Below are 27899 nucleotides of genomic sequence, written 5' to 3' on the forward strand. Positions count from 1 at the left end.
CCCAGGGCTGCTGTGGGCACCACGGCACAGGGGCCGTGCCCACCCGCAATGCTCCTGCCCTGGGCTGGGCCTGCCCAGGGGCTGGGGCACCATGGCTGGGCCAGCGGGGCACAAAGGGGCCACGGAGCCGCTGCCGGGGCTGGCAGCAAGGCCAGGCACAGACAAGGAATTGCTGAGCATGGCCTGTGCTGGCCAGGGCTGGCTGTGGCAAGGGCAGAGCTCAGCTGCCCTTGGTGGCTGCAGGAAAAGTCCAGAGCCCAAAGAGCCTCCATGGCTGTGCTGGAGACCAAGGCTGCAGGAGGGAAAGGCAGGGCTGCTGTGGGATGGGGAGGGCATTGAATTCCAGCAGACACCACAGATGGGAGGCTTAGCAAGGCTTGAAGAGAAGCTTCACAAGCCTCCAAGGGGGGATGTTACCAGATGAAAAACCATCTCCAGCTGGTGAGCACACACAGTTTTTGTTCTTCAAAACCCCCTGACCCATGGAACTGCAGCATGCCCGTTGTGTAAGAAGAATTGGAAAGCGACCAGCTCCAGTTGTGCCAACTTTTACCAGTTCACCGGGCAGTCAGGTCTGACTCTGGCATCACCAAGCACCAGGGACCACCAAAGAGACCCCCAGGACAGAAGAACACAGCTGTGAAGGTAAGAGAAAATATGTTAATGATTTCAGAGAAATGATTATCATATGTATGTTTATTCTGTGACAGTCAGTGGATATGGATGTAAAATACAGTCCGTGAGCAGGAACTTTCCTGTACCCAGCATGCACACCTTTGGGAAGAGCTATTCCCCCTTGTGCATCTGGCTGAATAAAGAATGCTGCTTCTCACTGTTCCCTTGCTGTGAAGCAGTTCCTTTTATTTTTTCCCATTTTTGGTAGCAGTCACAATGAACCCTCGGTTCCATGATGCCCCATAGTGTCACCATGGTCTCCTTGGTTCTGCAGTGTCACCATGGGCCCTTTGTTCCATGAGGTTCTGTAGTAGAACATGGTCACCTTGGTTCTGTGCGGTTCCATGGTGTCACCATGGACCAGGGTTCCACAAGGCCTTGCTGTGTCAGAAGGGCCCCTTGGTTCCAAGAGGTTCCTCAGTGTCACCATGGACCATTGGTTCAATGTGGCCCCAATGTGCCAAAATGGATTTTGGTTCCATGGGGTTCTGCTGTGTCAAAATGGACCCTTTGTTCCATGAGTTTGCCCAGTGTCACAGCTGACTCCTTGGTTCTGTGAGGCCCCGCCATCAGCAAGGCTCTGAAACATCAGAGTAAGTCTCCTTAACACTAATTTGGTGTTTAAGAGGGCATCATTTATTCAGGCCTGAGGTCCAACATGGGATAACTCCTAACCTGACATGGACATGTGATTCTCCCAGTGTGTTGCTTTTATACAGAGGCTAAATGCGTATTACAATTTCCCCACTTCCATAAAACCAAACCCCGAGTTCCCAGATTCAGTCCTTGTTTTTCCCATCACTGCACCCTTGAGCCAGATGTCTTCTTCTTGTCTCCCAACCATCCTTGCTGGGAAGGCAGGCCCTGCATGCCTTGTTCCTGTGCTAGAATTTCACAGGCACGGTAAAAATTGAATGAACCCTTTTGGTATCAAGGGCAAGGCTTTGTGTGGCCAGGCAGAGGCAGGCAGGACGCAGAGCTGTCAGCAAAGGAAGGGGCCAGCGAGCTGGGGCAGCCAGGGGATGACGACAGCCTGCAGGGCCAGAGGCGCAGGGCATGGACACCGTAGGGCAGCCTGGGCTGGAGAGGGCACAGGGATGGGCAGCAGCTGCAAGGCCCTGCCAGAGGCAACTTGTGCAGCCCTTGCTGATAATCTTTTGTACTCTAAGACCGACTAAAAGAACCACATCACGAATCCCACCTTGCAGATTGTGACACAGTGCCCCGGGAAGAGCCCTGAGCAATGAGGGAGGGACAGCATCTGCCTTGCCAGGGGCTGGGGCTCAGCCCTTGGCCCTTGGCACTCCTGAAACACATCCAGCTTTGCTCAGCACCACAGACACCTTTCCCTTGCTTGTCCCCACCTGTCATCAGTGCCTGCAGTGTTCTGCTCTCCCTGGAACCTGGGGACACTTTCCCACTCGTGTCCCTCAGTGGGACCCATTAAAACTTCAAGAAACTTTGAATTGAAACTTTAAATTGGAGTGCCAATTTAACTTTGAGTTAAACTTCTTGAGAAGTTTTTTGAACACTCTCTCAGGGACTGAGTCTGGTGGAAACAACACCAAAGCCCTGAGAGGGTCATTAAAATCCTGGTGCTGTTGCTGAGCTGGGCCAAGCTCCTGGCACAGAGGCAGCTCCTGGCAACCAAGAAGAGCTTCAAAAAGACATTTCACCTGATGAGCAGCTTTTCTCCCAGCCCAGCAGGGCTGAGGGCACTGCCTGCAGCTACCTGGGTGCCTTAAAGCAACTGGAAGGACAAGCCTGAGCTTCTTCATGGAGAAATGCTCCCAACTGCTGGCACAGTAAGTCTCTGGCTGCGGGGATCTCCTAAAGCTGCCCCATGACAGCACTGACATGACTGTAGGGATGGCTCTGCTGCCGTTTGTGGTTTGGGGAGGATGTGCTGCAGAGCGGGGCTGCCCTGGGCACCCTCAGAGGGACAGGGCAGGACGGCTCCTGCTGCCAGGGACGGCTGCAGGGGCTGAAGCTGGGGCTGCAGCCAGGGCTGCCCAGGGCTGTCCTGCAGAGCAGCTCCTGCAGCCCTGAGGGCTCTTTGCCAGCCCAGGGCATCTGCCACCTGCCAGGGGCAGCTCTCAGCCTGCCTGGGAGCTCCCCGTGGGTGGTGGGGAGAAGTTGGAGGGGGAAGGAGCGACTCCCATCAGGGCAGATTCCTCCTGCTGTGGAGATGGTGCTGCATGGCCAGGGCTGCTCTCAGCTTTCTCCTAAAGGAAAGGGCAAGGGGCTGTCAGCTTTGTCTGTGTCACTGAGACTCCTGCACTGTCACCCTGGGCATCAGCAGAGCTGCCTCAGCTCTCCCTCCCAAAGTGCCTCCTCAGCCTCCTCCAGCCACAGCCAGCAGCAGCAGCACCTTGGCTTGCAGCATCTCTGTTTGTCTGAGCTGCCCTTAAGGCCCTGCTGGCAGGGAGATGGCCCTGGGCAGAGCCTGTGCTGGGAGGGGTGTGCAGGGCAGAGCTGAGCCCCCAGGACTGGGCTGGGCTCAGGAGCACTGGCAGGGACAAGGCTTGGATAGAGAGAAACAGCTCCCAATAGGCACAACTCCAGGCAGAGAGCCAGCCCAGCCCTGGGTATCCCTCCCTGTCCAGCTGCACAGAGACAAAAAGATGTCTAGGGAAAATTATTTTCAAATTGGAGCCTTTAAAAAGGCTGCTTTATTTTTCAAGTATGTTTTATGTTTAGCCACCCTGAAACAGAGGGAGGTGTAATGAACAAAGGGCTCCTGTGTGAGACCAGCAGGTCTGAGTGCCCTGGGGCACAGGGAGCCCTGATTTCCCTCTGGGCTCCCCAGTGCTCAGGCTGAGAGCAATGCTGAAAGACGATTTCTGCCCCTTCACAGAAAGGAACAGTAACTGAGCAGAAAACTTGAGCTCAAAAATATTAAAAAGAACTGAAAAAAATTACCCCAAAGAAAGAGAAGTAATTTTAAGTAAATTTGTAAGAAAATAGCATAGAATTCACTCAAGAAAATCTGTCCCAGCTTTTCAATGTCTTCTTCCAACAGTCCACCATGTCCAGACTGAAGAAATGTCCAACAGCAGCTCCTTCAGCCACTTCCTCCTGCTGGCACTGGCAAACACACGGCAGCTGCAGCTCCTGCACTTCTGCCTCTTCCTGGGCATCTCCCTGGCTGCCCTCCTGGGCAACACCCTCATCATCAGTGCCATAGCCTGCAGCCACCACCTGCACAGCCCCATGTTCTTCTTCCTGCTCAACCTGGCCCTCACTGACCTGGGCTGCATCTGCACCACTGTGCCCAAAGCCATGCACAATTCCCTCTGGGACACCAGAGAAATCTCCTACTCAGGATGTGCTGCACAGGTGTTTCTGTTTGTCTTTTTCATCTCAGCAGAGTATTGTCTCCTGACCATCATGTGCTACGACCGCTACGTGTCCATCTGCAAACCCCTGCACTACGGGACCCTCCTGGGCAGCAGAGCTTGTGCCCACATGGCAGCAGCTGCCTGGGCCAGTGCCTTTCTCTACGCTCTGCTGCACACAGCCAATACATTTTCCCTGCCCCTGTGCCAGGGCAATGTCCTGGGCCAGTTCTTCTGTGAAATCCCACACATCCTCAAGCTCTCCTGCTCCAAATCCTACCTCAGGGAACTTGGGCTCATTGCTGTTGGTGCCTCTTTAGGTTTTGTTTGTTTTGTGTTCATTGTTTTCTCCTATGTGCAGATCTTCAGGGCTGTGCTGAGGATCCCCTCTGAGCAGGGTCGGCACAAAGCCTTTTCCACCTGCCTCCCTCACCTGGCCGTGCTCTCCCTGTGTGTCAGCACTGGCATTTTTGCCAACCTGAAGCCCCCCTCCATCTCCTCCCCATCCCTGGATCTGGCAGTGTCAGTTCTGTACTCGGTGGTGTCTCCAGCCCTGAACCCCCTCATCTACAGCCTGAGGAACCAGGAGCTCAAGGCTGCCCTGAGAAAATTGATGACTCTGTATTTTCACAAGTATTAAACTCTCTCATTTGTGCTGCAGAGCCTTTTGAATGTGACTCTTTGGAATCTCAGCCTTATTATTCCCTGTTTGTGCATTTATTCATCGGTAACTTTTTCTACTGTTGTTGTGTGATTTACAAATACTGTAGTATTACTTTTTGCATTTCTACATTAATATCTACCTTTCTTTTGAAACACAAAGACCTGCAAGAGGTCTGTTCCCTGTGCATTTAAATAAAAACAAGTGCCTGCCCTGACCTGTGTGTCCAGGATCATTCCTCAGCACTTCTCTGGCTCTGCAGTGAATGATTTTGGGTACCTTAACACCTCAAGGGTTAAAGGTTTCCAGGTTAAATGGGCTAACTTAATGCAGTTTCTGCTGTGGAAAGTGTTTTATGTTCAACTAGATGTTGTATTAAATGCTTTGCCAAAGTCCCTTGGTTCTCTGTACTTTGCCAATAAAATTCTGTGTGGTTTTCACCTCTGAGCTCCGTTGGTCAGAGCATGGTGCTGATATCAGCGAGGCTGTGGCTTCAATGCCTGTGTGGGCCATTCACTTGACAGCTGGAATTGCTGGTCCTTGGGGGTCCCTTGCAACTAAGAATATTCTTTGCCTCAGTGTCCCTTGAGAATATCTGCTGGGGGTTTGTCCCGTGCACCAAAGGCAAGTCAAGGAGCCTTTGGTTGCCGCCATCATTGGAGTGTTGTGGCTGTTGCAGCCCCGCAGGCTCCCAGTGGCCTCTTGTTTCCGTCAGGCCCTGCTGGCTCCCGCTGGCCCTTGGTTCCATGAGGATCTGCAGGGTCCCACAGGTTGATGGCATTTGTCCTTGCTGCCCCTCACATCCCCCTGCCCCACAAACAGCCCCGAGCCCCCCGTGAGGGACAGGCCCTGCTGTGCCAGGCCTGGGCTCAGGGCTTGGCCTTTCTGCTGCCTCCAGCCAGCCAGGGCTTGCTCAGCATTGCAGTTCCTGCTCACAGCCTTTGGCTCCCTGCAGTCCTGGCCTCCAGGATCTGCTCTCCCCACTCCCTGGGGAGCCTTTGCCACTCCCTGCCCTCACTGGGGCCACTGATGCTCCAAGGGACTTGGACTTTGCCTTTGGACTCCTGGAGCAGCTTCTTCACCCTTCTCTCAGTGCCTGAGGCTCCTGGGCTCAGCCCCAAATCCAGCCTGGGGCTGATTCAAGTTAGAATCATGTCCTCACTTTCATTAACATGAGTTAATGACAAGCTCCTGGTTTCATTACTCCCCATTTTGGCCAGAAATTCTCTTTTTTTTCTAGATCTAAACTGCCCCTTTACGGTCCGGATTGGCACATTTTGTTGCTCAAACCCCCAGTTTTGGGCCAAAATGTCCCATTTAGGAGCCAAATTCCTCCTTCTGGGTCCACATTTCCCATCTGGGCACCCAAATTCACTTTTTTTTTGGTCCAGATTTCCATTTTTTGGACGAAGATTCCCTTTTTGACATCCAAATTTTCCACCTGAGTGCTCAATTTCCCTTTTTTAAGGCCCAAATATCTGTTTTTGAGTTCAAATATCCCACCTGAGTTCCCAAAATGTTATTTTTTGACCCCAAATTCTCACTTTTGATCCCACATTCTTCCCTTTTTCACCTAATCTCCCATTTTTTTCTGTCCCAAACTCCCCTTTTCATCCCAAATCTCCCATTATTACCCTAGATTTCCCCCCTGGCTGCCATTGGCTCACCTGAGTTGTCCTTTTAGCATCAGACTCCCATTATCTTTTTAATCAAGGCTTTCATTTTTGGGTATAAACTGCCCCTCTTTGTGGCTCAAATCCACAGATTTGGGCCAAACTCTTCCTTTTGGAGCCAAATTCTCCCTTCTGGGCCCACATTTCCCATCTGGACCCCCCAATTCCCTTTTTTTTGGTCCAAATTTCTGGGTTTTGGACCCAGATTCCCTTTTTGGCATTGAAATTTTCCACCTGAGTGCTCAATTTCCCCCTTTTCAGGTCCAAATTCTCCTGTTTGGGTCCAAATGTCACACTTGAGTGCCCAAAATGTTCTTTTTTGGCCCCAAATTCTCACTTTTGAGTCCAAATTCTCACTTTTGGACCTAATTTCCCCTTTTTCTGGGCCCAAAACCCCATTTTCATCCCAAATCTCCCTTTTTTGCCTCAAATTTCCCCCCTGGCTGCCATTGGCTCACCTGAATTGACCTTTTAGCATCAGACTTTAATATTTTTTTAAACCAAAATCTCCTTTTTGGGTCTAAACGAACACTTTTTGTGGCTCAAACCCCCAGTTTTGGGCCAAACTGTCCATTTTGGGAGGCAAATTCCCACTTCTGGCTCCAAATTTCCCATCTAGGCACACAAATTCCCCTTTATTGGGACCCAAGCCCCCATTTTTGGCCCCAAATTCTTCTTTTTCAGTCCAAATACCCTACCTGACTGCCCAAATTCCCCATTTTTAGACCCAAATTCTCTCTTCCTGGGCCAAATGTCCTCATTTCAGGTACAAACTTTCCACCTGAGGACCCAAATTCCTATTTTTGGGACCTAAAATTCCCACTTTTGGACACAAACTCCCTTTTATTCTTGCCCCAAATCCCCTTTTTCATCCCAAATCTCCCTTTCTTCCCCCAGATTTCCCCCCTGGCTGCCGTTGGCTCACCTGGGACCTTTTAACATCAGACTCCTGTTTGTTTTTAATCCAAACTCTCATTTTTACATCTAAACTGCTCCTTTTTGCCACTCAAACCCCCAGTTTGGGGCCAAACTGTTCCTTTTAGGAGCCAATTTTTCCCTTTTGGGTCCACATTTCCTATCTGGGCACCCAAATTCACCTTTTGTTGTGGTAAAGTTGTTAGAATGTTGTTAAGTTAGTTTCTGTTAGTAGTTGATAGCTTGAAATGGATCTTTTCCCCTATTTTAGTTGTCATTCCCCCCCACACTTCTCTTTCTCCTGTTGCTTACCTGAAGTCAGGTTCCCATGGTCACTGAAGTTTTTCTCCTCAGCTCCAGGGCGAGAGGCCGGATAGAGTAAAGAGAAGACCCTGCTGGCATTTCCAGCTGCTGGAAGTTTCGCTAGGCCGGGAAAGCGCGGGGGTGACAGCAGAAAGACCCTTCTTTCCAACCCGGGAGTTTGTAACTCTGTTTTTCCTGTCCCAGAATGCCTCTGAGCTGTGGAAGCTGAGAGGGCATTCTTACCTTCCCTTTCTTTCCCCCCTGTGCTGCCAGGAAACCAAGTCCCCCTCTCTCCCCCTCTGCCCCTCTCTGGAGAATACTCCTACACCTTGGTGGGCATTTGAAGAAGCTGCTGTCTGTTATTTCTTATCTTGGTGTGTGTAACCTTGATTTGTAGAAAGTTTGTAAGATGTACCAGCTGAGAAAAAGAATTGTTTCTCTCTCTGATGTTCCCTCCCTCCGAGAAACCCTGTTAAAAGAGACCCCCAGACCCCAAATCCTTTGTCTTTCGCCCTTTGGATTCCCCTTCACAGAAATAAACTGTGGAATGCAAACCAGGGAGAGAGTCCCCCCCGATTTCTTTACTCGCTTGCTAAGACTCGAATTCCTGAAGAAAATCAGTGAACCCCACAAACATGTGCTGGCTGGAAACCGGAGTGAAGAGAAACCTCATCACTGAGCCAGCCGGGCCACTCCGGGAGCTTCGAGTCAACCTTTTCTTGGCCCAAATTCTGCCTTTCAGTGCCGAAACTCCCCCTTCTGGGTCTAAACTTCCCTTTTTTTGGGCACCCCAATTCTCCCTTTTTGGTCCAAATTTCTGAGTTCTGAACCCATATTCTGCTTTTTGTGTCCATGTTTCCATCTAGATCCCAAATTCCCCTGTTTTGGTCCAACCTTCCCATTTGGGCACCCAAATTCCTCTTTTTTAGGCCAAAACTCTCCTTTTTAACACGAAATTTCCCCTTCTGGGTCAAAATTTCCCATCTGGGCAATCAAATACCTATTTTTTCTCATTTTAATTCCACTTTTTGGGTCCAAATTTCTCACCCGAGTGCCAAAATTCCTCCTTTTTGTTCCAAATTACCCCTTTTTGGGCCAAATTTCCCATCTGGGCGCCCACATTCCCTTTTTTTAGGCCCAAATTCTCCCTTTTTGGACACAAACTTCCTTTTATTCTGGCCCCAAATCCCCTTTTTCATCCCAAATCTTCCTTTCTTGCCCCAGATTTCCCCCCTGGCTGCCACTGGCTCATCTGGGTTCACCTTTTAGCATCAGACTCCCATTTGTTTTAATCCAAACTCTCATTTTTATACCTAAACTGCCCCTTTTTGCTTCTCAAACACCAAGTTTTGGGCCAAACTGTTTCTTTTGGAGCCAAATTCCCCCTTTTTTGGGTCCAATTGTCATATCTGGCTGCCCAAATTCCCTCTTTTTGGGCCCAAATTCTCCTTTCCTGGACACAAACTCCCCTTTCTGGGCCCAAATTTCTCACCTGAGTGCCCAATTTCCCCCTTCTTTGGCCCAAATTCCCCTTTTTGGACCCAAACACCCTATTTCTTGGCCCAAATTTCTCATTTTCAGGCCAAATCTCCCCCTTTTGCCACAAATTGCTGCCATTGGCTCACCTGGGTTGACCTTTTAGAATCAGACTCCCATTGTTTTAATCCAGACTCTCATTTTTACATCTAAACTGCCCCTTTTTGCTGCTCAAATCCCCAGTTTTGGGCCAAACTGTTCTTTTTGGGAGCCAAATTTTCCCTTTTGGGTCCACATTTCCTGTCTAGGCACCCAAATTCACCTTTTTTTGGTCCAAATTTCCATTTTTTGAACCCAGATTCCCTTTTTGGCATTGAAATTTTCCACCTGAGTGCTCCTTTTCCCTCTTTTTAGGCACGAATTCTACTTTTTGAGTGCAAATGTCCCACCTGATGGCCACAATGTTCTTTTTTGGCCCCAAATTCCCACTTTTGTGCCCAAATTCTGACTTTTTGATGTAATCTCCCCATTTCTCTGCCCAAATCCCCTTTTTCATCCCAAATTTCCCTATTTTGCCCCAAATTTCCCCCCTGGCTGCCATTGGCTCACCTGGGTTCACCTTTTAACATCAGACTCCCATTGTTTTAATCCAAACTCTCATTTTTACATCTAAACTCCCCCTTTTTGTTGCTGAAACCCCCAGTTTTGGGCCAAACTGTTCCTTTTGGGAGCAGAATTCCCCCTTTTGTGTCCATATTTCTCATCTGGGCAGCCAAATTCTTCTTGTTTTGAACCCAAATTTCCATTTCTTGGACCCAGAGTCCCCTTTTTGGGTCCAAATTTCCCACCTGAGCGCCCCAATTCTGCTTTTTTAGGCCCAAATTCTGCCTTTCAGTGCCAATACTCCCCCTTTTGGGTCCCAACTTCTCTTCTTTTGGGCACACCAATTCTCCTATTTTCAGCCCAAATTTCTAGGTTTTGGACCCATATATCGCTTTTTGTGTCCAAGTTTCCCACTAGATCCCAAATTTCCCTGCTTTGGTGCAAACTTCCCATTTGGGCACCGAAATTTTCCTTTTTTAGGCCAAAATTCTCTTTTTTGCCCCCAAACTAATTTTTCCTGGCCTAAACTCCCCTTTGTCATCCCAAATATCCCCTTTTTGCCACAAATTTCCCCCCTGGGTGCCATTGGCTCACCTGGGTTGACTTTTTAGCTTCAGACTCCAATTTTTTTTTAAAACAAACTCTCATTTTTACATCTAAACTGTCCATTTTGATGCTGAAACCCCAAATTTTGCTCCACACTGTTCCTTTGGGAGACAAATTCCCTCTTCTTGGTCCACATTTCCTATCTGGGCACCCAAACTCACCTTTTTTGGTTCCAAACTTCCCATCTGGGCACCCAAATTCCTATTGTTTGGCCTAAATTCCGATTTTTGGGTCCAAATTTCTCACCTGAGTACTCAAATTCCACTTTTTTAGGCCCTCACTGGCTCATCTGGGTTGACCTTTAAAGTCACACTCCCAATTTGTTTGAATCCAAACGCTCATTTTTTACATCTAAACTGCCCCTTTTTCTGGCTCAAAACCCCAATTTTGGGCCAAACTGTTCCTTTTCCAGACAAATTCTTCTTTTTGGGTCTCAATTTCCCATCTGGGCACCTGTGAAAAACGACATTCACTTTCCTGGTCAATTTTGAAAGGTTTAATAAGAAAGTCAGTAGGAGACAAAGACAATAAAGCAAAGGGTTAAAAGGGCCGGGTGCTTGGCCCTCTGCCAAGAGCACCCCTGGTGTTTCGGAAACACCCTTTATATCCCATTTCTATTGCATCACCTGATGCACATTCATAGACTTTATGCATATTCAAACTTTGCCATTAACTACTTTACATTTCCCAGGAACTGTTTAGCATGGCCACTCCTTGGGTCTGCCTTTTTAGAGCATGCCTGTGTCTTGGCTTGTGGTTTTAATCCTCTTCTTCTCACCTTTGAATTTGGGCCTTGGCTCCTTCTTTGCACAGCCGCTGAGTGTTGATAGCAGCAGGGTCCCCATCATCTGTTCACTGGAGTTATCCCAACTGAGCAGACAGTTCAAACATCCTCTATCGACTGTTACAGCAAAGCCATTGGGACGTGATACATAGAGCATTCATCTTCATCCTTGTGAAAAGCCAATATTATAATATGTATTTATAACAGCTTCTAGGAAATGCACATTCCTGTTATAAAGGATGTATTTTACTGCTGCTCTCTTTGGAGCAGAGGTGATTGCAGCATTCTGTGATTGATATTGACCCAGGGTCTCTCCTCAGGAGGTCTGGCCTGCTCAGAGAAGCTGTGCCTTGAGGTGTGAGCCAGTGTGGACAACCTTGCTCCACATTCCCCAACCCCATCCTCTGTGTCCTCCCTCAGCTGGGACCTGCTTTGCTTGGAGAGCTGCCTGCACTCAGGAAAGAGAGGTTTTTCCCTTTTTATTTTGAAGCAATCTAAAACTTCTAAGTTTCATTGTTGAAAACAGACGCACTCCTCAAGTGTGTGCCAGCCCAAGGTGCCACCAAGGAGGTTCCCCTTCCCCAAGGCAGAACCCTGCAAGGAATGTTTGAGACCTTTGCACTCCTTGACTGAGGCCCTGCAGTGTCACAGAGGCCCCTGGGTTCCATGAGGTTCTGCACTGTCCCAGTGGATATTTGGCTCCATGGAGCCCCACGGTGTCACAATGCTCTTTTTGGTTCCACCAGGCCCTGCTCTGTCACAATGGGCTTTTGGTTCCATGAGGTTCCGTACTCAGCAATGGTCTCTGTAGTTCCAAAGTGTCACAAGGGCCCCTTGGTTCCAGGAGGTTCATTGGTGTCACCATGGTCCCTTGGCTCCATCAGGCATCCCAATGTCACAAGGGCCCCTTGGTTCCAGGCGGTTCCTGGAGCAGGACTTCCCCTGGGCCACAGAAGGGCTCCTCTGCTCTGTCCAGCAGCTGGGGCCAGAACTCAGGGCATCTCCCCCTCACAGGAACTGGGCAGATAACCCAGGCCGGACATCTGTCCTGTCCTGACTTCTCTCTGCTGCCAGGGAGCTGCAGTTCCCAGCTGGCCAGAAACATCTTGCCTTGAGAGCAGCCTGAAGGGAGATGAGCCTTGGATTCTGGACTGACACACACTTCACTTGACAAACTAGAAAAGCTACACAGAACTTGCACAAAGCACAACTCTTCTGCATAGTCCCTGGAAACGGGCAGGGCTTCTGTCCCAAGCCTGGATGCATCTTGGTGGTTCCTTTCTGGAAGCTGAGGGAAAGAAAGGGCTCCATGTGTGCTCCACCATCAATTGGGTGCTGAGTTCCATTGACTCCTAATCTGTGCCAGCTCTTCACGAGCTGTAATACAGGTAACTTGATTGTGCACTGTGTTTGTATCCACTAGCACTTCTTTGGGTTATCCTGTGGAGGAAGCAGTCTGTTTAAAGTCTCTTGGCTGTTAATCTTGAGTCCATTCAGTAAATAATTCATTTTCTAATAGACCTAATGGGCCATTCTAAAGAACTTGGGAGCAAGAGCAATTTGGGGTGCAGGTGGCCTGAAACAGAGCTACTGCCAGAAACCTGAGCATAGGCAGGACTTGGCTAAGTGTTCACTCCATTTGTAACAATACATTAAACTAAAAAAATACAGAGAGAGAAGATCTTTTTCCCCATTTATTCTTTTTCTGTTTATACACTGATATCAGCAATCCCCAGGTGATATTGATCCCCAGCACCTCCTCCTGCACTCTGAATAGATCTGAAAATCAAGACCCTTCATGGCTGACAATCCATCAGACTTTGTCCCTACCCCCACCCCACCAATTCCCTCATCCAAGCCCTGGCACTCAGAGCAGCCTTGTGCAAATCTGAGCTCCCTCCCCTCCAGGCTGTGCCTGCAGCTTTCAGCTCCTTGGCTCCAACTCCCACCTGCTTTCCTTGCAGAAGGAGCTGCCCCAGACACAGAGGGATGTTCATTCCTTGTCAGCAAACAAAGCAAGGAAGGCACAGCTCCATCCAAACAAAAGTCATTCCTCTGCTGGATATTCCATCCACTTTCCACAGCAGACAGTTTCAGTGCAATGGAAAACACCTTCTGTGCCCAGCACAGGTGCCAAGATGCCCCAAAGCCTCCGTGCCCCGATTCTGCACAGATTTGCTCTTTGCACGCACGAGGCACACGCTGAAGTCACGAGCTGCCTCCATGGCCAGAGGGAGGAAAAGAGAGAAAGTGGCTGAAGAGCTCTCTTGTGCAGAGCCACAGCTGCACTAATCCCAAACTTGTGGGATTTCTCCCAGGAACTTGATCCAACAGCCTCTGCAGCATCTGTTCCCCGGCTCAAAATCTGGCTGGATGGGCAGGCCCGAGGAGTGCTGGGGAATGGAGCCACATCCAGGGGTGTCCCCAGGGCTCAGGACTGGGGCCAGCTCAGTTCAATCTCTTTATTGCTGCTCTGGCCCAGGGCACCCAGGGCACCCTCAGGCAGCTGCCAGGGGAGCCCAAGCTGGGCTGGGTGGGAAATGCAGTCACAGAGAGCTCTCAGGGCCTTGAGCATCCAGGCCCAGAGACAGAGATGGACGCAGAGTTTGACCTGAGACCTTGGGGAAGGCTTGGGGCTTTACAACAATGAAGCTGTACAAACGTGAAGTAAGAATAGAAGCATGTTGTTTAAGTTAAAATATGTTTGAAACATGCTTTCAGCAAGTAGAAATATGCTTTCTAGAAGTGAATAAATATGTTAAGTAAGATAATAGAGATTTTGAAGTTTCACATATAACCTGTTCTGAAGTCAGTAAGAAATTACAGATACAGCAATGGAAGTTTCTGTAGAGTTCTATGATTGGATAAGAAAAGACACATTGTGGCAGCATCGTGTGAGACGAAGCAATTGATGATTGGTTTATGAAAATGCTGCTGGGGTTTGTCTAACTTATTGATTGGTTAAAAGTTTATAAAAGACATTGAAACTAAAATTTAGGTGGCTTCTGAGGTGATGGTGTTGAATGTAACACCTTAAGTGTCTCACCCTTCCCTGAGACTGATGGACTATGCAATAAAATACCTTTTCTAACACCACTCAGTTGGCCCTGTGTGCCCTGATCCCAATAGTCCTCTTCCTCATCTTTGGTAACCTTATCTCCCCCAATAAGGAATGGGGGTTGTCCTTACTTAACCTCCTTTGCCATTAATGTATTGATAACATTATTTTTATTTTCCTTCACAGAAGCAGCCAGGTTAAGTCCTAACTGAGCTTTCACCTCTCTCATTTCCTTTCTGCAAGACCTAAAGACATCCCTGAATATTTCCTGAGTTTCCTGCCCCCCTGTCCAAAGGTGATGTGTCCGTGGTTTTCCCTGAGTTCCTGGAAAAAGCTCCATTCCCAGCCAGGCCAGGCATTTTCCTCCCTGATTCATCTTTTGGCACACAAGGACTGGCTGCTCCTTCCCCCTTAAGTTTACTTTCCTGAGGTGTGTCCATCCTTCCTGGACCCCTTTGTTCTTAAGGGCTGTTTCCCTTACAAAAATCAGTACCTGATTCAGTTCTGCCCAAATCTGCATCCTGAACTGGCCAAAGTCTGCCCTCCATAATTCCAGTGTAGAAGTTTTGTTGCTGCCCCTCCTTCTGTCCCAGAATATTGAAAACTCGATTATTCCATGGTCACTGTACCCCAGGCAGCCTCTGACCACCACATCTCCCAGCAGCCCTTCTCTGTTTGTGAACAGCAGCAGACACAGCTTTCCTTGGCACTGGGAGTGTGCCCAAAATTCCCTAAAATAAAAACTCCTCAGCAGCAATGCAGCATTGAGAAGCAGCATTCTTTATGTGGCCGGATGCTCGGGGGGACAGCTCCTCCCAAAGCCGGGCATGCTGAGCACAGGGAAGTTTCTGTTTCTATTCTGTATTTTGCACACAGCCATTCATTGATTGTCCCAGACTAAACAGACATATGGTAATCATGAGCCCAAAATGATGAACATATTTCCCCTCCCCTTTCCACATGCATTCTTCTGTGCTGGGCTCTCTCTGCTGGTCCCTGCTGGTGCTGGAGCCCAATGTTCCAGTGGGCCTGGCTGAGCTGGCAGGACACTGAGGCTGGAGAACTTCCAGTTCCCCTCCTTCCACAATGGGCATTGTGTGGTGTCCATGGGCCAGTGGGTTTGGAGAAGGAGCAGTGTGTGCTCACCTGGGGTAGACAATTTATCATCTGGTGACATGAGGTGACAGAGTGGGCTGTGACATCACAGAGTGGGTTATGTGAGGTCACTGAGCAGCTGTGACATCATGGGCTGTCTCTGTGACATCACAGATACGGCTGTGACATCACGAGGTGGAGGTCTGACATCATAGAGAAGAGTGTGACATCACAGAGTGGGCTGTGACATCATAGATTTCCATGTGATGTCACAGAGGAGGCTGTGACATCAGAGGGTGGGAGTCTGACATCATAGAGCAGGCAGTGACATCACAGAGAAGGCTTTTATGTCACGGATCGGGCTGTGACATCAAAGAATGCGCTGTGACATCACAGAGCAGGTTGTGACATCACAGAGATGGTTGTGACATCACAGAGCAGGCTCTGACATCACAGATCCGGCTGTTACATCACAGAATGCTCTGTGACATCATAGTCCAGTTGTGTGACATCACAGAGCAGGGTGTGACATTACAATGTGGCTGTGTGACATCACAGAGTGGTTTGTGATATCAGAGACAAGTTGTGTGACATCACAGAGCAGGCTGTTACATCACAGAGTTGTCTTTGACATCACAGAGCAGTTGTGACATCACAGAATTTGCTGTGACATAACAGTGTGGCTTTGTGACATCACAGAGTGGTTTGTGACATCAGAGACCAGTTGTGTGACGTCACAGAGCCGGCTGTGACATCACAGGGTGGACATATGACATCACAGAACTGGCTGTGACATCACAGATTTGGATGTGAAATCATAGAGCAGGCAGTGACATCACAGAGCAGGCTGTGACATTACAATGTGGTTGTGTGACATCACAGAGTGGTTTGTGACATCACAGACCAGTTGTGTGATGTCACAGAGCAGGCTGTGACATCAAAGGGTGGCAGTCTGACATCATAGATCAGGCTGTGACATCACAGAATTTTCTGTGACATTACAATGTGGCTGTGTGACATCACAGAGTGGTTTATGACATCAGAGATCAGTTATGTGACATCACAGAGTAGGCTGTGACATCACAGAGTGGAAGTCTGACATCATAGAGCATTCTATGACTTCACAAAACAGGCTGTGACATCACAGAAGAGACTGAGACATCACAGAGCAGGCTGTGAAATTACAATGTGGCTGTGTGACATCACAGAGTGGTTTGTGACATCACAGACCAGTTGTGTGACATCACAAGGCAGGCTGTGACATCACAGAGCCAGCTGTGACATCAAAGAGGTGGTTGTGACATTACGATGTGGCGTTGTGACATATCAGAGTGGTTTGTGACATCAGAGACCAGTTGTGTGACGTCACAGAGCAGGGTGTGACATCATAGAGCAGGTTGTGACATCACAGAATTTACTGTGACATTACAATGTTGCTGTGTGACATCACACAGTGGTTTGTGACATTACAGATCTGTTGTTTGACGTCACAGAGAAGGCTGTGACATCACAGGTTGGAGGTCTGACATCATAGAGCATTCTATGACATCACAGAACAGGCTGTGACATCACAGAGGTGGCTGTGACATTACAATGTGGGTGTGTGACATCACAGAGTGGTTTGTGACATCACAGACCAGTTGTGTGACGTCACAGAGCAGGCTGTGACATCAGAGGGGGCTGTGTGAGGTCACTGCGTTGGTCACTCTGCCCCAGCCCCCCCTCACACTGACCCCCCCAGAGAAGTCCAACACTGTTCATGCCCAGTGGGTTCACAGACACGGCCAGGGGCTCCTGTCATGGGCACAGTGGGAGCTTCAGGCAAAGGTTATTAGAGAAGCTCCTGTTGGGTCACCAGGTGCAGAAAGGACCCCCAACACCCCAATTACACCCCAAGATTCCCCAAGACAGGACCCCCAGGATTTCTAAACTCCTTCTGTGAGAGGAGTTCTGGGAGTGGCTGGATCCAATCCCAGCCCCAGGATTTGTAAAGGATTTCTGTGTATTGGATTATACAGGTGGAATTGAACCTTTGCACAATTTTGTCCCTCAACATGAAGAACAATAATGCAGAATTATTTATATACATATAGATGTGATTGATTAGGATCAAGACTCGACAAAAAGGTCTTAATCAAAATTATTTACTCCACTGTATAGTGGCTGTAACATCTATTTTAAAATAGTGCTCTAGGAAAGAAAAAACAGTGAGATGAAAGAGGCCCTCAGGCTCCTGAGCTGGACAGAGCTGACCCAGGGGTTTGGACAGTTCCGAGCCTTCATCCCTGAAGACACCTCAGTGACCACCAGAGTGAACTGCGCATGCCCAGAGGGGTGTGGAGCTCATTACCATATGGAATGGGGATGGGAGGAGCCAAGAAATGAATATGCATGAAGCACATTTTTCAATCCTATGCATATGGAATACCTTGGGGGATAAATAGAGAATGTACACCTTGTGACATTTGCACACGTCTTTGGAGGATCAATCCCCTGTGTGCCCGGGCGCCTGTCAATAATAAATAATCAAAGCTACTTTAAAACTACTGCAGTTTTAGAGTCTTTCCATGTGTCAGTTTTGGGGAGGCAGGCAGGAGTCCTCTCTATCCCCCTGTGGGAGCACACGGGGGATGGACTCCCCAAGGCGCGCCCCGGGATCTTCTCGGGGTACTCCTCAACTCGTGCGCTCACCGCAGGGATAGACGAGGAACCTGCTGCCCGTGGATCAAACGGTTTGTATTATAATCCAGCCTCGGGGGGTCTGGACTAAAGGGCTGCTGCTGAGCCGCAGGGAGACGTCCCTGCGCGTAGCCTCGTCCCTGCTGGGGTAAGGTGGGCTTGCAAGTGACCATGGGTCAGTGAGCGGTGCAGGGACTGCTTGGGCTGATTGCGGGGCCGGCAGGAGGGTACCGGCTGGGGCCGGCAAAGAGGGGTTCATTGACCAAAGGGATTGGCCACTGGCAATTCTGGGGGTGGCTGGAACGAACCCCTGTGTTAATGCTGCTGTTTGGTGAAGTGTGTTATGTCCAGACTTTTGGTTGTGTGTGAGTGACTGAGACTGTAGCTGAGACATTGTTAGGAATACTAGAAGAGTAGTTCATGATGTTAAGAGTGTAATTTTGTCTTTTTCTCCTTGGTTGCAATAGTTTTAGAAGTCATGATGCAGAGTTTTTTGTGATTTGTGTGTATTTCTGTAACAATACTGCTCTCTTGTGTCAAAAGTTATAACCCCAGCACACTGGTAACTTTCCTTCGCTTTCTGGGTTGGATACACTGGGTGTTCAATCTTATTAGTCATAACAAGTAGTGGAAGGGCTGAAAGAACGCTATGAGCCTGGCAAGGCAAATTAAAGGACTACCTCTGCTCCAGAGGTTTGGCCTGGAGCCTTGGGAGTTTGTAAACCCAGGGCACCACTGGACAGATAGAGGGAACGAGCGGGTGTTATCAGAGGGAGTTTATCAAACTTCTGCTGGAAAGATCACAGCTTTGGATTGGGAACAGCCCTCTCCTAAAGATCTGGAAATCCCAGAAGGAACAGAAGGGATGCCAGGAATAGTGTGTATTTGTGGTATTGGGGTGTTTCACTCACAACAGGGACAACATTTTGCGTGGGTATTATTCCAGTGTAAGGTTTGTGCACCACGCTGGCACTGCTCTTCTGCCCAACAGCCGAGGGGGTGCCTGCAGTGTGAGCGAGGACAGGTTGGTCGTGAGCCGGAGATCTTAAAGCTTGTATGTGGAAGGACCCATTTTGTGCCTCAGACTTGGGTTGTGCACAAAGAAGAGTGGGAAAAGACTGTGAGAAATTGTGAGGAAAAATTTAAGTGGAAATGGGATAAGACAAGAAGGAGAAGATAATGGGGGCAGAACAGAGCAAAGAGGAACTGAGAGCCAGCCCACTGGGATGTGTCTTAGCACATGGGAAAGAAATCACAAGCACTGGGGGCACTGAGAACAAAAAGAGTTGAATAAAATATTGTTCTCACTGGTGGCCGTTGGATCTCCTGGATGACGGTGCAAGGTGGCCCCCAGTAGCACAGCAGAGTACAACACCCTGCTGCAGTTCATGCTTTTCCTTAGACACCAGGGGAAGTGGGATGAGCTTTTGGGTTGTGATATGTTTTTCTCCCTCTGGAATAATCCTGAATGGCAGAGGGACTGTGGGATCAAAGCCCCCTCTGGTCCTTAGGTGTTGGCCCTTGAGAAAGAAAATCAGGCCAACAAAGGGAAGCTCAAACGGTGCTGTTGGAGCTGCAGCCTCGGCCAGAGGAGCATCAGGCTGAGTAAGGCCTATCCAGCAGCAGCCCAGCAAGAACAGAACTGTACTAATTTAATCAGCCCTCCCTTTAGGAGGCAGGAGGAGGAAGAGGTGCACTTGGAAGCTCCATTTGCCCCTCTGACCCCTCCAGACCTGGAAGTTCCATTTCCCCTCCACCTCCTCCAGACAGCTTTAAGGGGGCATCAGCCCCAACACCCCCAGGTAGCCCGATTGCATCCCGGAGCAGAAAGCAGGTACTACAGGCACCCTTGTGGGAAGCAATAGGACCAGAAGGGACAGTGGTAGTTAAGGAACCCTTTTCTCCTCTTAACACAGAGGTGTGAGAAAAGGTCACAAAGAATTATCAAAGTGACCCAGTAAACACTGCCAAATGTTTACGATACATAGTCAAACAACATAACCCAGATTGAAGTGACACACAATTGTTATTAGATGTATTAACCAAAACTGAGAAAGAATTGGTTCTAAAACCAGCAGGGGACCTGGCAAAGGACCATTAGAAAACATTACAAATGGATGGAAAAGAATACTTTCCTCTCCAGGACCCACAATGGGATCCAAATCAGTCGAGTGCAAGGAGAAAGTCAGAAAGCTCCCAGGAGTGGAGAGTGAAGGGAGTGGAGAGGGCTGGACCTAAAACCATGAACTGGGCAGCCTTATATGCAATCAAACAAGGTCCCTCGGAATCTCCCTCGGAATTCCCAGATCCTTGGAAGGACACAATGCACAGACACACACCACTGGAGCCGGGCTCTGAAGTAGGAATACAGCAGCTAGTTAATCTATTTCTGGAACAATCCATGGGGGACATGAGGTGTAAACTCCAAAAGCTTTGGGGGGCAGATGGGTGAAACTTGGAAGCCTTATTGGAAGAAGCATGGAGAGTTTTCAGCAATTGAGAAGAGGGATATAAGCAAGAAATGCAGAAGCTAGTAGCAGTGGTACAGGAGAAAGGAAAAGGGAAAGGAAAGCACAGACAAGGATCACCCAAACGAGGCCCATCAAGCCTGGGTAGAGACCAATGTGTGAACTGTGGAGAATTTGGCCACTGGAAAAATGAGTGTCCAAAGTGGGAGCGAGATGGCCAAAAGAAAGAAGGGAAAGGAGGGGTGGTTGCAGTCACACATCCACAAACAGACTGAGGAGGACCCAGGGAGTCCACCCCAGCAGATCCCCTGGTTATAAAAATGAAACTGGGAAAAACGAAAAAGAAAAAAAAGTGGAATTTTTGGTTGATAGTGGAGGAACTTACTTGGTTTTAAATATGGCCTTGATACCTCTGAGTTATGAGAATTATGTTATGGTCAAAGGGTGTCGTAGCTTAGCATTTAGGGAAAGAAGTGGGAAACAGCCACAGAAGTGATTCCTCTGAGAGAGGCTGTGGGGAGTTCCTTCTGTGCTTGAGATCAAGCCAATAGCTGGCCAGTTCTGACAACTGACAGCATTCTGCACCACTGCAAAGTAACTTCACCTTTGTGAATGGCACCTTTTAAAAACCCAAGGCCAGGAACTGGTCTCTTTCTTTGCAGCCTTGAAAGGCAGCAGAGCTCTGGTGTGGCTGGCCCCGCTCCCCCGTGGCCTGTGCGGCCTGGGGGGGGCTGGGCCGGACCCCAGCTGCTCCCGGGGGGAGATGGAGACTGCGGGATCCCCCCCAGGCCAGGCCAGGCTCTGCTGCGGTGCTGGCTTTCCCGGGAAGCCCTCCGGGTCCCGTTCCAGCGGGATGGCCAAAGCCCTTCCCAGGGGAGCCCCCGGCCCCCAGGCTGGGCCAGGCCACGGCTGATGACACTCGCCAACACCCCCCCTCCTGCCCCCCGGCCCGCACAGACAGCTCCTGAGAGCTGGCACCAGCCACACCTGAAATCCCACACCACCACTGCCTGCCATGGCCTGGGACAGATTTAACCCTTCCACTACACAGAGGAGACCTGCAGACTTTAATCCTCTCTCCAGCAAAAGAAAAGAACCAAGTGACACGTGAAAAGACAATGTGAAACATCAAGGTCAGTAAAAGAAGGAGTCAAGGCTCAGATGGAAGGAGAATGAGGAGATGCTCTAATAAGCTGAAATAATCTTTTGGTATGGCCATGGGGATGAATAATTTTGTTCTGAAAAATAACTCTTAATTCGTGAAAGAATATTGCGGAATTGAAGTATTCAAGCTGTAGATCTGGGCAATGGTATCCATTGATGAAGCCAAGCAGCTGGTGGAGTAGCTGTGATCCCATGAGAGCTTGAACAGAGAGAGAGGGAGATGAGAGCTGATGAAGACCCTTTGCCCCAAGAGAGAGAAGAAGAAAACCCCTTTTCTCAGAGATGAACAGAACCTTTGCCTTTGAATAACTCATCCTTAAAATATACCCCTTAGCTCATGGCCCATGAACACACCTCTGAGTGGTGTAAAAATGGGAGGAGATGGCAGAGTTTGTGCCTGGGTGACTGCCATTTGTAGAAATGAAAAGCCACAAGAAAACTGTTTCTTGTGGAGAACTCTCCATGGCATGACAAGAGAAAACTCCTCTCCCTGCACAGACTGAAGGAAAGACTATTGTATAGTTGGCACTGCTTTAACATCCCAGGTTTTGTCTCTGCCGTGTCACTTGGGAAAGGAAAAGTTGGGTGTGGGGGGAGGAAAGGTTTCTGGAGGTTTTATCCTTGTTTCTTATTCTTGTAGTCCTGATCATAAAGTTTATTTATTCCTATTCAGTTTTAAGCCTGTTTTGCCCTTCTCCTAATCCATATCTCACAGTAAGACAGAAGGAAGTACTCTGGTGATTTTAGCTGGAGTTAAAACCCATCACACTCAGCCACTCCTGACAGGACTTGTGCTCCAGACCCCTCAGCAGCCTTGTTGCCCTTCTCTGGACACGCTCCAGCCCCTCCATGGCCTTCCTCAATTGGGGGCCCAGGACTGGCCACAGCACTCGAGGTGTGGCCTCAGCAGTGCCCAGCACAGGGGAAGAATCCCTGCCCTGCTCCTGCTGGCCACACCATTCCTGATCCAGGCCAGGGGCCATTGGCCTTCTTGGCCACCTGGCCACACTGCTGGCTCATGTCCAGCCTGCTGTCCATCAGTGCCCCAGCTCCCTTTCTGCCTGGCCGCTGTCCAGCCACTCTGTCCCCAGCCTGGAGCACTGCAGGCCTTGTTGTGGCCAAAGTGCAGGAGCCGGCACTTGGTCTTGTTAAACCTCACCTTGTTGGCTTTGGGCCCTGGATCCAGCCTGTCCAGGTCCCTCTGCAGAGCCCTCCTGCCCTCCAGCACATCCACACTCCCACCCAGCTTGGTGTCAGAATGGTTCCATGAGGCCCTGCAGTGTCACAATGGTCTCCATGGTTCCATGACACTCCGTGGAGTCACAATGGATCCTTGGTTCTTTGGGCCCCGCAGTGTCACAGTGGATCCTTGGTCCTTCTGTTACTATGGGGTTAAATGTCTCTGAATAATGTTTCTGAAAATCATGTAGAATTAGGCCACAAGAATGTTTGGTATTAGGGATGGTCTAGCAAGCTGAAATGTTTACGGTAACAGGAAGTGGTGCTTGGGGTCTCCAAGATACCCACCCAGAGATAAGATTCGTACATGCTCGTACAAGGATGAGCTAAATCTCAGGAAGCAATATCGATAAAGTTAATGAAGCAATATTAATGAAGCAATATTGATAAGGTTGTTCTAGTGATTACTGCTACAGCTGAAATTGTAGAAATATGTGCACTTTGGACAAAGACGATGGAGCTAGATTTGGGTTGCTGATACCCCTAGTTCCCACACGCTTCAATAAAGCACCTGTATATAATCAATCTGTGATTATGTGTGTTCCTGAACGCTGATATTTTGGTGACCCAGATGGGACCCTGTGAGTGCTGCTGAGCGAGTTCATGACCCGATCACGCTCCAGCCGGCACCGAGGGATTCTCGGGGAGCCCATCCGGCCGTGACCGTCTCCTCTGCTCACAACGTCCCTCTGAGAGAGGTAAGGTGCTTTTCAGTCTGGTCTGGTGCCTGCCAATAAGACACAGCGAAATCTCTGCACGGTTGGGCTGGAGGAATTCCTGGTATTGCCCAGGCACCATCTGTCAGACAACAGAAGTGAAAACGTTGCAGGTTGAGCATCAGTGGTGTGTGGTGTATTGTAACTGTAACATGGAGAAGCTTAAAGGGATTTGAGGTGGCAATGCCCCTATAGCACGTACTTCTCTTTTGGGGTGCTTATTGGCACATTGGAAACAGGGAAACGTTGGGCAAGATTTACGTAAAGTTGATTGATTATTGTAATACATGGTGACCAAGATATGACCTGGACAGTGGGGAAAAGTGTCCAAGAAATGGATCTTTGCAGTATAACACCATTTTACAGTTGATGTTGTTCTGTAAGCAAGAGGGAAAATGGGATGAAGTTCCGTATGTAGATTTGTTTTTCTATTTGAGAGACAAGCCAGAATGGCAGGCTGAGTGTGGATTAATGGCAGTTAAAGCATGTGTGAGTGATAAATGTGAGGTTTGTGTAAAAGGAAAAGTTGTTTAGAGCACCTGGCATTAAAAGAAAGTTTGCGTCAGGGGAAAGAGATGGATGTTGATTTACAAGTGGTTTCAGCAGAACCAAAAGAACCTGATTCTATTTTGTCTGCCCCCACTTCACCCATCCTATTTCACCTAACCCTATCTCGCCTAACCCCACTTCACCTTTCCCTCTTTATCCTCCTCTACCGCCTTCACCTGATCCTTCTTCTCCGGGAGATGATCAAGATCTAACTGTGATACAAGGAAGTGTGAAAAATGCTGGGGAGGAGGATAGCAGTAGCGAGGGTGATGATAATAAATCAGTGACACCGGTGTCCCATCGGACTCGGTCAAAGCTTGCTCCGGTTCTGGGTAGAACGGGAAAAGATTTGGGCAGACAAAGGCGGACTGTGATTGCCCCCTTGAGACAAGGAGTAGGAGTAGAGGGGCTGGTGTTTGTAAAAGTGCCTTTCTCCCCTGCAGACTTGATAATTTGGAAACAGTCAGCTGGAACTTATACAGAAAATCCTGATAAAGTAGCAGGGGTGGTAAAAATGATTATGAAAACTCAGAATGCAGATTGGGAAGATATACAAGTAATATTGGATAATTGAATGGACTCTACTGAGAAAGAGATGGTGCTTAGAGCAGCCAAGGAGAAGGTGAGAGAAGATCTCAGAATTGGGGTGCTGACAGGGACTTTAGATGAGAACTTTCTAACCGAGGATCCAGGGTGGGATCCCAATGCCTTTGGGGACATGCGGAGGCTGAAGAGATATCAAGAGTGGGTCCAGATAGGGGCTGGGAATGCTATACCTAAGGCTATGAATTGGTCTAAATTGTATGAGATAAGACAGAAAAAGAAAGAATCCCCTGCTGCATTTTTGGAAAGGCTTAAGGAGGCAGCGAGAAAGTACACAGATCTTCAACTAGAAACAGAACAAGCGAAAGTTGAGCTTGCGTTCATTTTTCTTAGGCAGTCTCAGAATGATATTAGGAGAAAATGGCAGAAGTTAGAAGGAGAGGACTTAATGAATTTGAATAAATTACTTGAAGTGACTTGGAAGGTATACAATAAGAGGGAAAAAGAAGCTAGAAAAAACAGCAGTAAAATCTTTTGGCAGTGATCCAAGGAAGAGAGAATCCAGGTTTCAGAGGACATGGCAGAGGTGTTCGTGGACTGGGGAGGGGCAGACTTGGCAGAGGACAAGGGAGATGGGTTTTGCCAAGATTAGGGTTAAATCAATGTGCTTATTGTAGACAAGAGAGGCACTGGAAAAATGAATGCCCGAATCGGTTTAACCAGGGCAATCAGTTCAACCAGAATCAAGACACTTTGAAATTAATGGTGCTGGGGAGTACAGCAGCTGACTAGAATCGGAACAAAAGCCAACACAAGAGCCTTTAGTAACTCTACAATTGGGAGATAAAGAAGTAAAATTTCTGGTGGATACAGGGGCTACATATTCTGTGCTAAATGATCTAAAAGGGCAAATTGGAGACAAATCAGCAACAATAGTTGGAGCCACAGGGAAGGAGGAGAATTGGACATTCCTGCAACCCCTGGATTTATGTTTTGGAAACAAAGTTTCAACATATGAATTTTTATATATGCCTGAGTGCCCAATTCCACTTTGTAGGACGAGATTTATTAGCAAAACTTGATGCAGTGATAACTTTTGAGAACAGGGAACTTTTAATGAAAATACCTGAATCGAAGACAGTACAAATTTAAATGATAAAAGAAAAACTAGTCCTTACCATGCCTTGGGAAGTAGAGGACGCAGTAATTCCCTCTGTATGGGAAACAGACATACCAGGAAAATCTAAATTGCCACCACCAGTACATGTGGAATTAAAAGAAGGAACAAAAGCTGTGCAGGTTAAAGAGTATTCAATAAAGACAGAAGCATGGCAAAGAATAGTGAAGATTATTGATAAATTTTTGAAGTACCAAATTCTAGAAGAATGTGAATCAGAATTTAATAGACTGGAAATAGTATTTCCAGTGAAGAAACCAAATGGTGAGTACAGACTAGTACAGGATTTGAGAGCAATAAATGGAATAACTAAAGATATTTACCCAGTGCTAGCTAATCCTTGCACATTGTTGACATCCGTGAAAGAGAAATAGAAACGGTTTACTGTAATTGATTTAAAAGATGCCTTTTTCTGCATACTCCTTGACAAAGAAAGTAGGAAAGTGTTTGCCTTTGAATGGGAAAATCCAGACAATGGAAGGAAAACCCAGCTCACCTGGACACGACTCCCACAAGGATACAAGAACAGTCCAACCCTATTTGGAAGCCAGCTGGTTAAAGAGCTGGAGATTTGCACCGAGAATGGGCAAGTTCCGAGGGAGCAATACCTGCTGTGACAGTATGTTGATGATATACTGATAGCCACAGAGGAAAAGACAACCTGCATAAAGGTAACAATTGAAATTTTAAATCAGCTGGGAATGGGTGGATATAAGGTGTCTAAAGAGAAGGCACAAATTGCCCAGCAGACTGTGATTTACCTGAGATGTGAAATCTCACAAGGGCAACGTAAGCTGGGTACTGATCATATTCAAGCTATTTGTGCTATTCCAGAACCCCAGAACCTGCATGAGCTGCGAGTCTTCCTCGGGATGGCCGGATGGTGCCACCTGTGGATCATGGACTATGGACTAATTGCAAAACCCCTGAATGAAGCCCACAAGACACAGCCATTTACCTGGGGCAAACCACAGAAGGAGACCTTCCTCAAACTGAAGGAGGCATTGACAACAGCTCCAGCATTAGGACTGCCTGACCTATCCAAAGATTTTCAGCTGTTTGTGCATGAAAGACTACACCTAGCACAGGGAGTGCTGACCCAAGGTTTGGGAAGCTGGAAAAGGCTGGTAAGCTACTTCTCCAAACAACTTGACCACGTGAGTGCTGGATGGCCTTCATGCCTGTGGGCAGTTGCAGCCACCGTGATGCTGACACAAGAAACTAGGAAACTCACGATGGGTAGACACATAGATGTCTATGTGCCACACATGGTGACCACTGTTTTAGAACAAAAGGGGAGCCATTGGCTATCTCCAAGCAGGATGATGAAATTCCAGGTAATCCTGACTGAGCAGGATGATGTCACACTAAAGACAACTAACCTCTTGAATCCAGCTTTGTTCCTAGGTACCACAACTGAAGAAGGCCCATTGGAACACGATTGTGTGGAAGTGATAGAACACACCTGTTCAGCTAGAGCTGAAAGATGTCCCACTGGAACAGGCAGACTGGGAGCTGTTTACAGATGGAAGCAGTTTTGTGGAGAACAGGACCAGATACCCTGGATATGCAGTAACAACAACAGGTGCAGTGGTGGAGGCAAAGCCTTGCCAGCAAACACATCTGCCCAACGAGCAGAACTGGCTGCTTTAACCAGGGCATTAGAGCTGAGTGAAGGGAAGAAAGTAAATATCTGGACTGATTCAAAATATGCTTTTGGAGTGGTGCATGTACATGGGGCACTGTGGAAAGACAGAGGACCGCTGTCTTCCCAAGGCACACACATTAAACATCAAGATGCAGTCCTGCAATTAATAAAAGCAGTACAAAAGCCTGAGCAAGAAGCAATCATGCACTGCAAAGCTCACCAAGCAGGAAGCTCCAAAATTCATGAGGGAAATCGGAAAGCAGACTGGACAGCCCGACAAGCTGCTCGAGAAGTGCAAACTGCAATGGCATTGATACCTTTAAAAACTAATGTATCTCAATTCAATTTACCTCCAGAACCAAAATATTCAATAGAGGATGAGAAATTGAGACGGTCACTGAATGCACAGAAGAATTCAGAAGGGTGGTAGGTGACTACACAGATACAAGTAGTGGTTCCCCCTTGATAATGAGAGAAGTTCTACAAATTAAACAGAACGAATGTCATTGGGGTGCAGAGGCATTGGTGA

General features: G+C 48.3%; 1 protein-coding gene and 1 pseudogene across 2 annotated transcripts in view; both read left to right on the forward strand.

The window, feature by feature from the left end:
• Window positions 1–5032, forward strand: part of LOC131590205 (olfactory receptor 14J1-like) — a 7543-nt gene extending 2511 nt beyond the window's left edge. The window contains exons 2-3 of one of the 2 annotated variants that reach the window (XM_058860148.1): window positions 515–645; window positions 3698–5032. In XM_058860148.1, the coding sequence (XP_058716131.1) occupies window positions 3721–4653 (933 nt within the window). In that variant the 5' untranslated portion in view covers window positions 515–645; window positions 3698–3720 and the 3' untranslated portion in view covers window positions 4654–5032. Of the gene's footprint in view, window positions 1–514; window positions 646–2431; window positions 2481–3697 lie in introns of those variants that run through there. The other variant, XM_058860149.1, reaches the window with a different exon arrangement.
• Window positions 1–27899, forward strand: part of LOC131590140 (olfactory receptor 14C36-like) — a 193965-nt pseudogene that overhangs the window by 32750 nt on the left and 133316 nt on the right.

The sequence above is a fragment of the Poecile atricapillus genome, chromosome 32 (assembly GCF_030490865.1).
Source record: "Poecile atricapillus isolate bPoeAtr1 chromosome 32, bPoeAtr1.hap1, whole genome shotgun sequence".
Taxonomy (NCBI): domain Eukaryota; kingdom Metazoa; phylum Chordata; class Aves; order Passeriformes; family Paridae; genus Poecile; species Poecile atricapillus.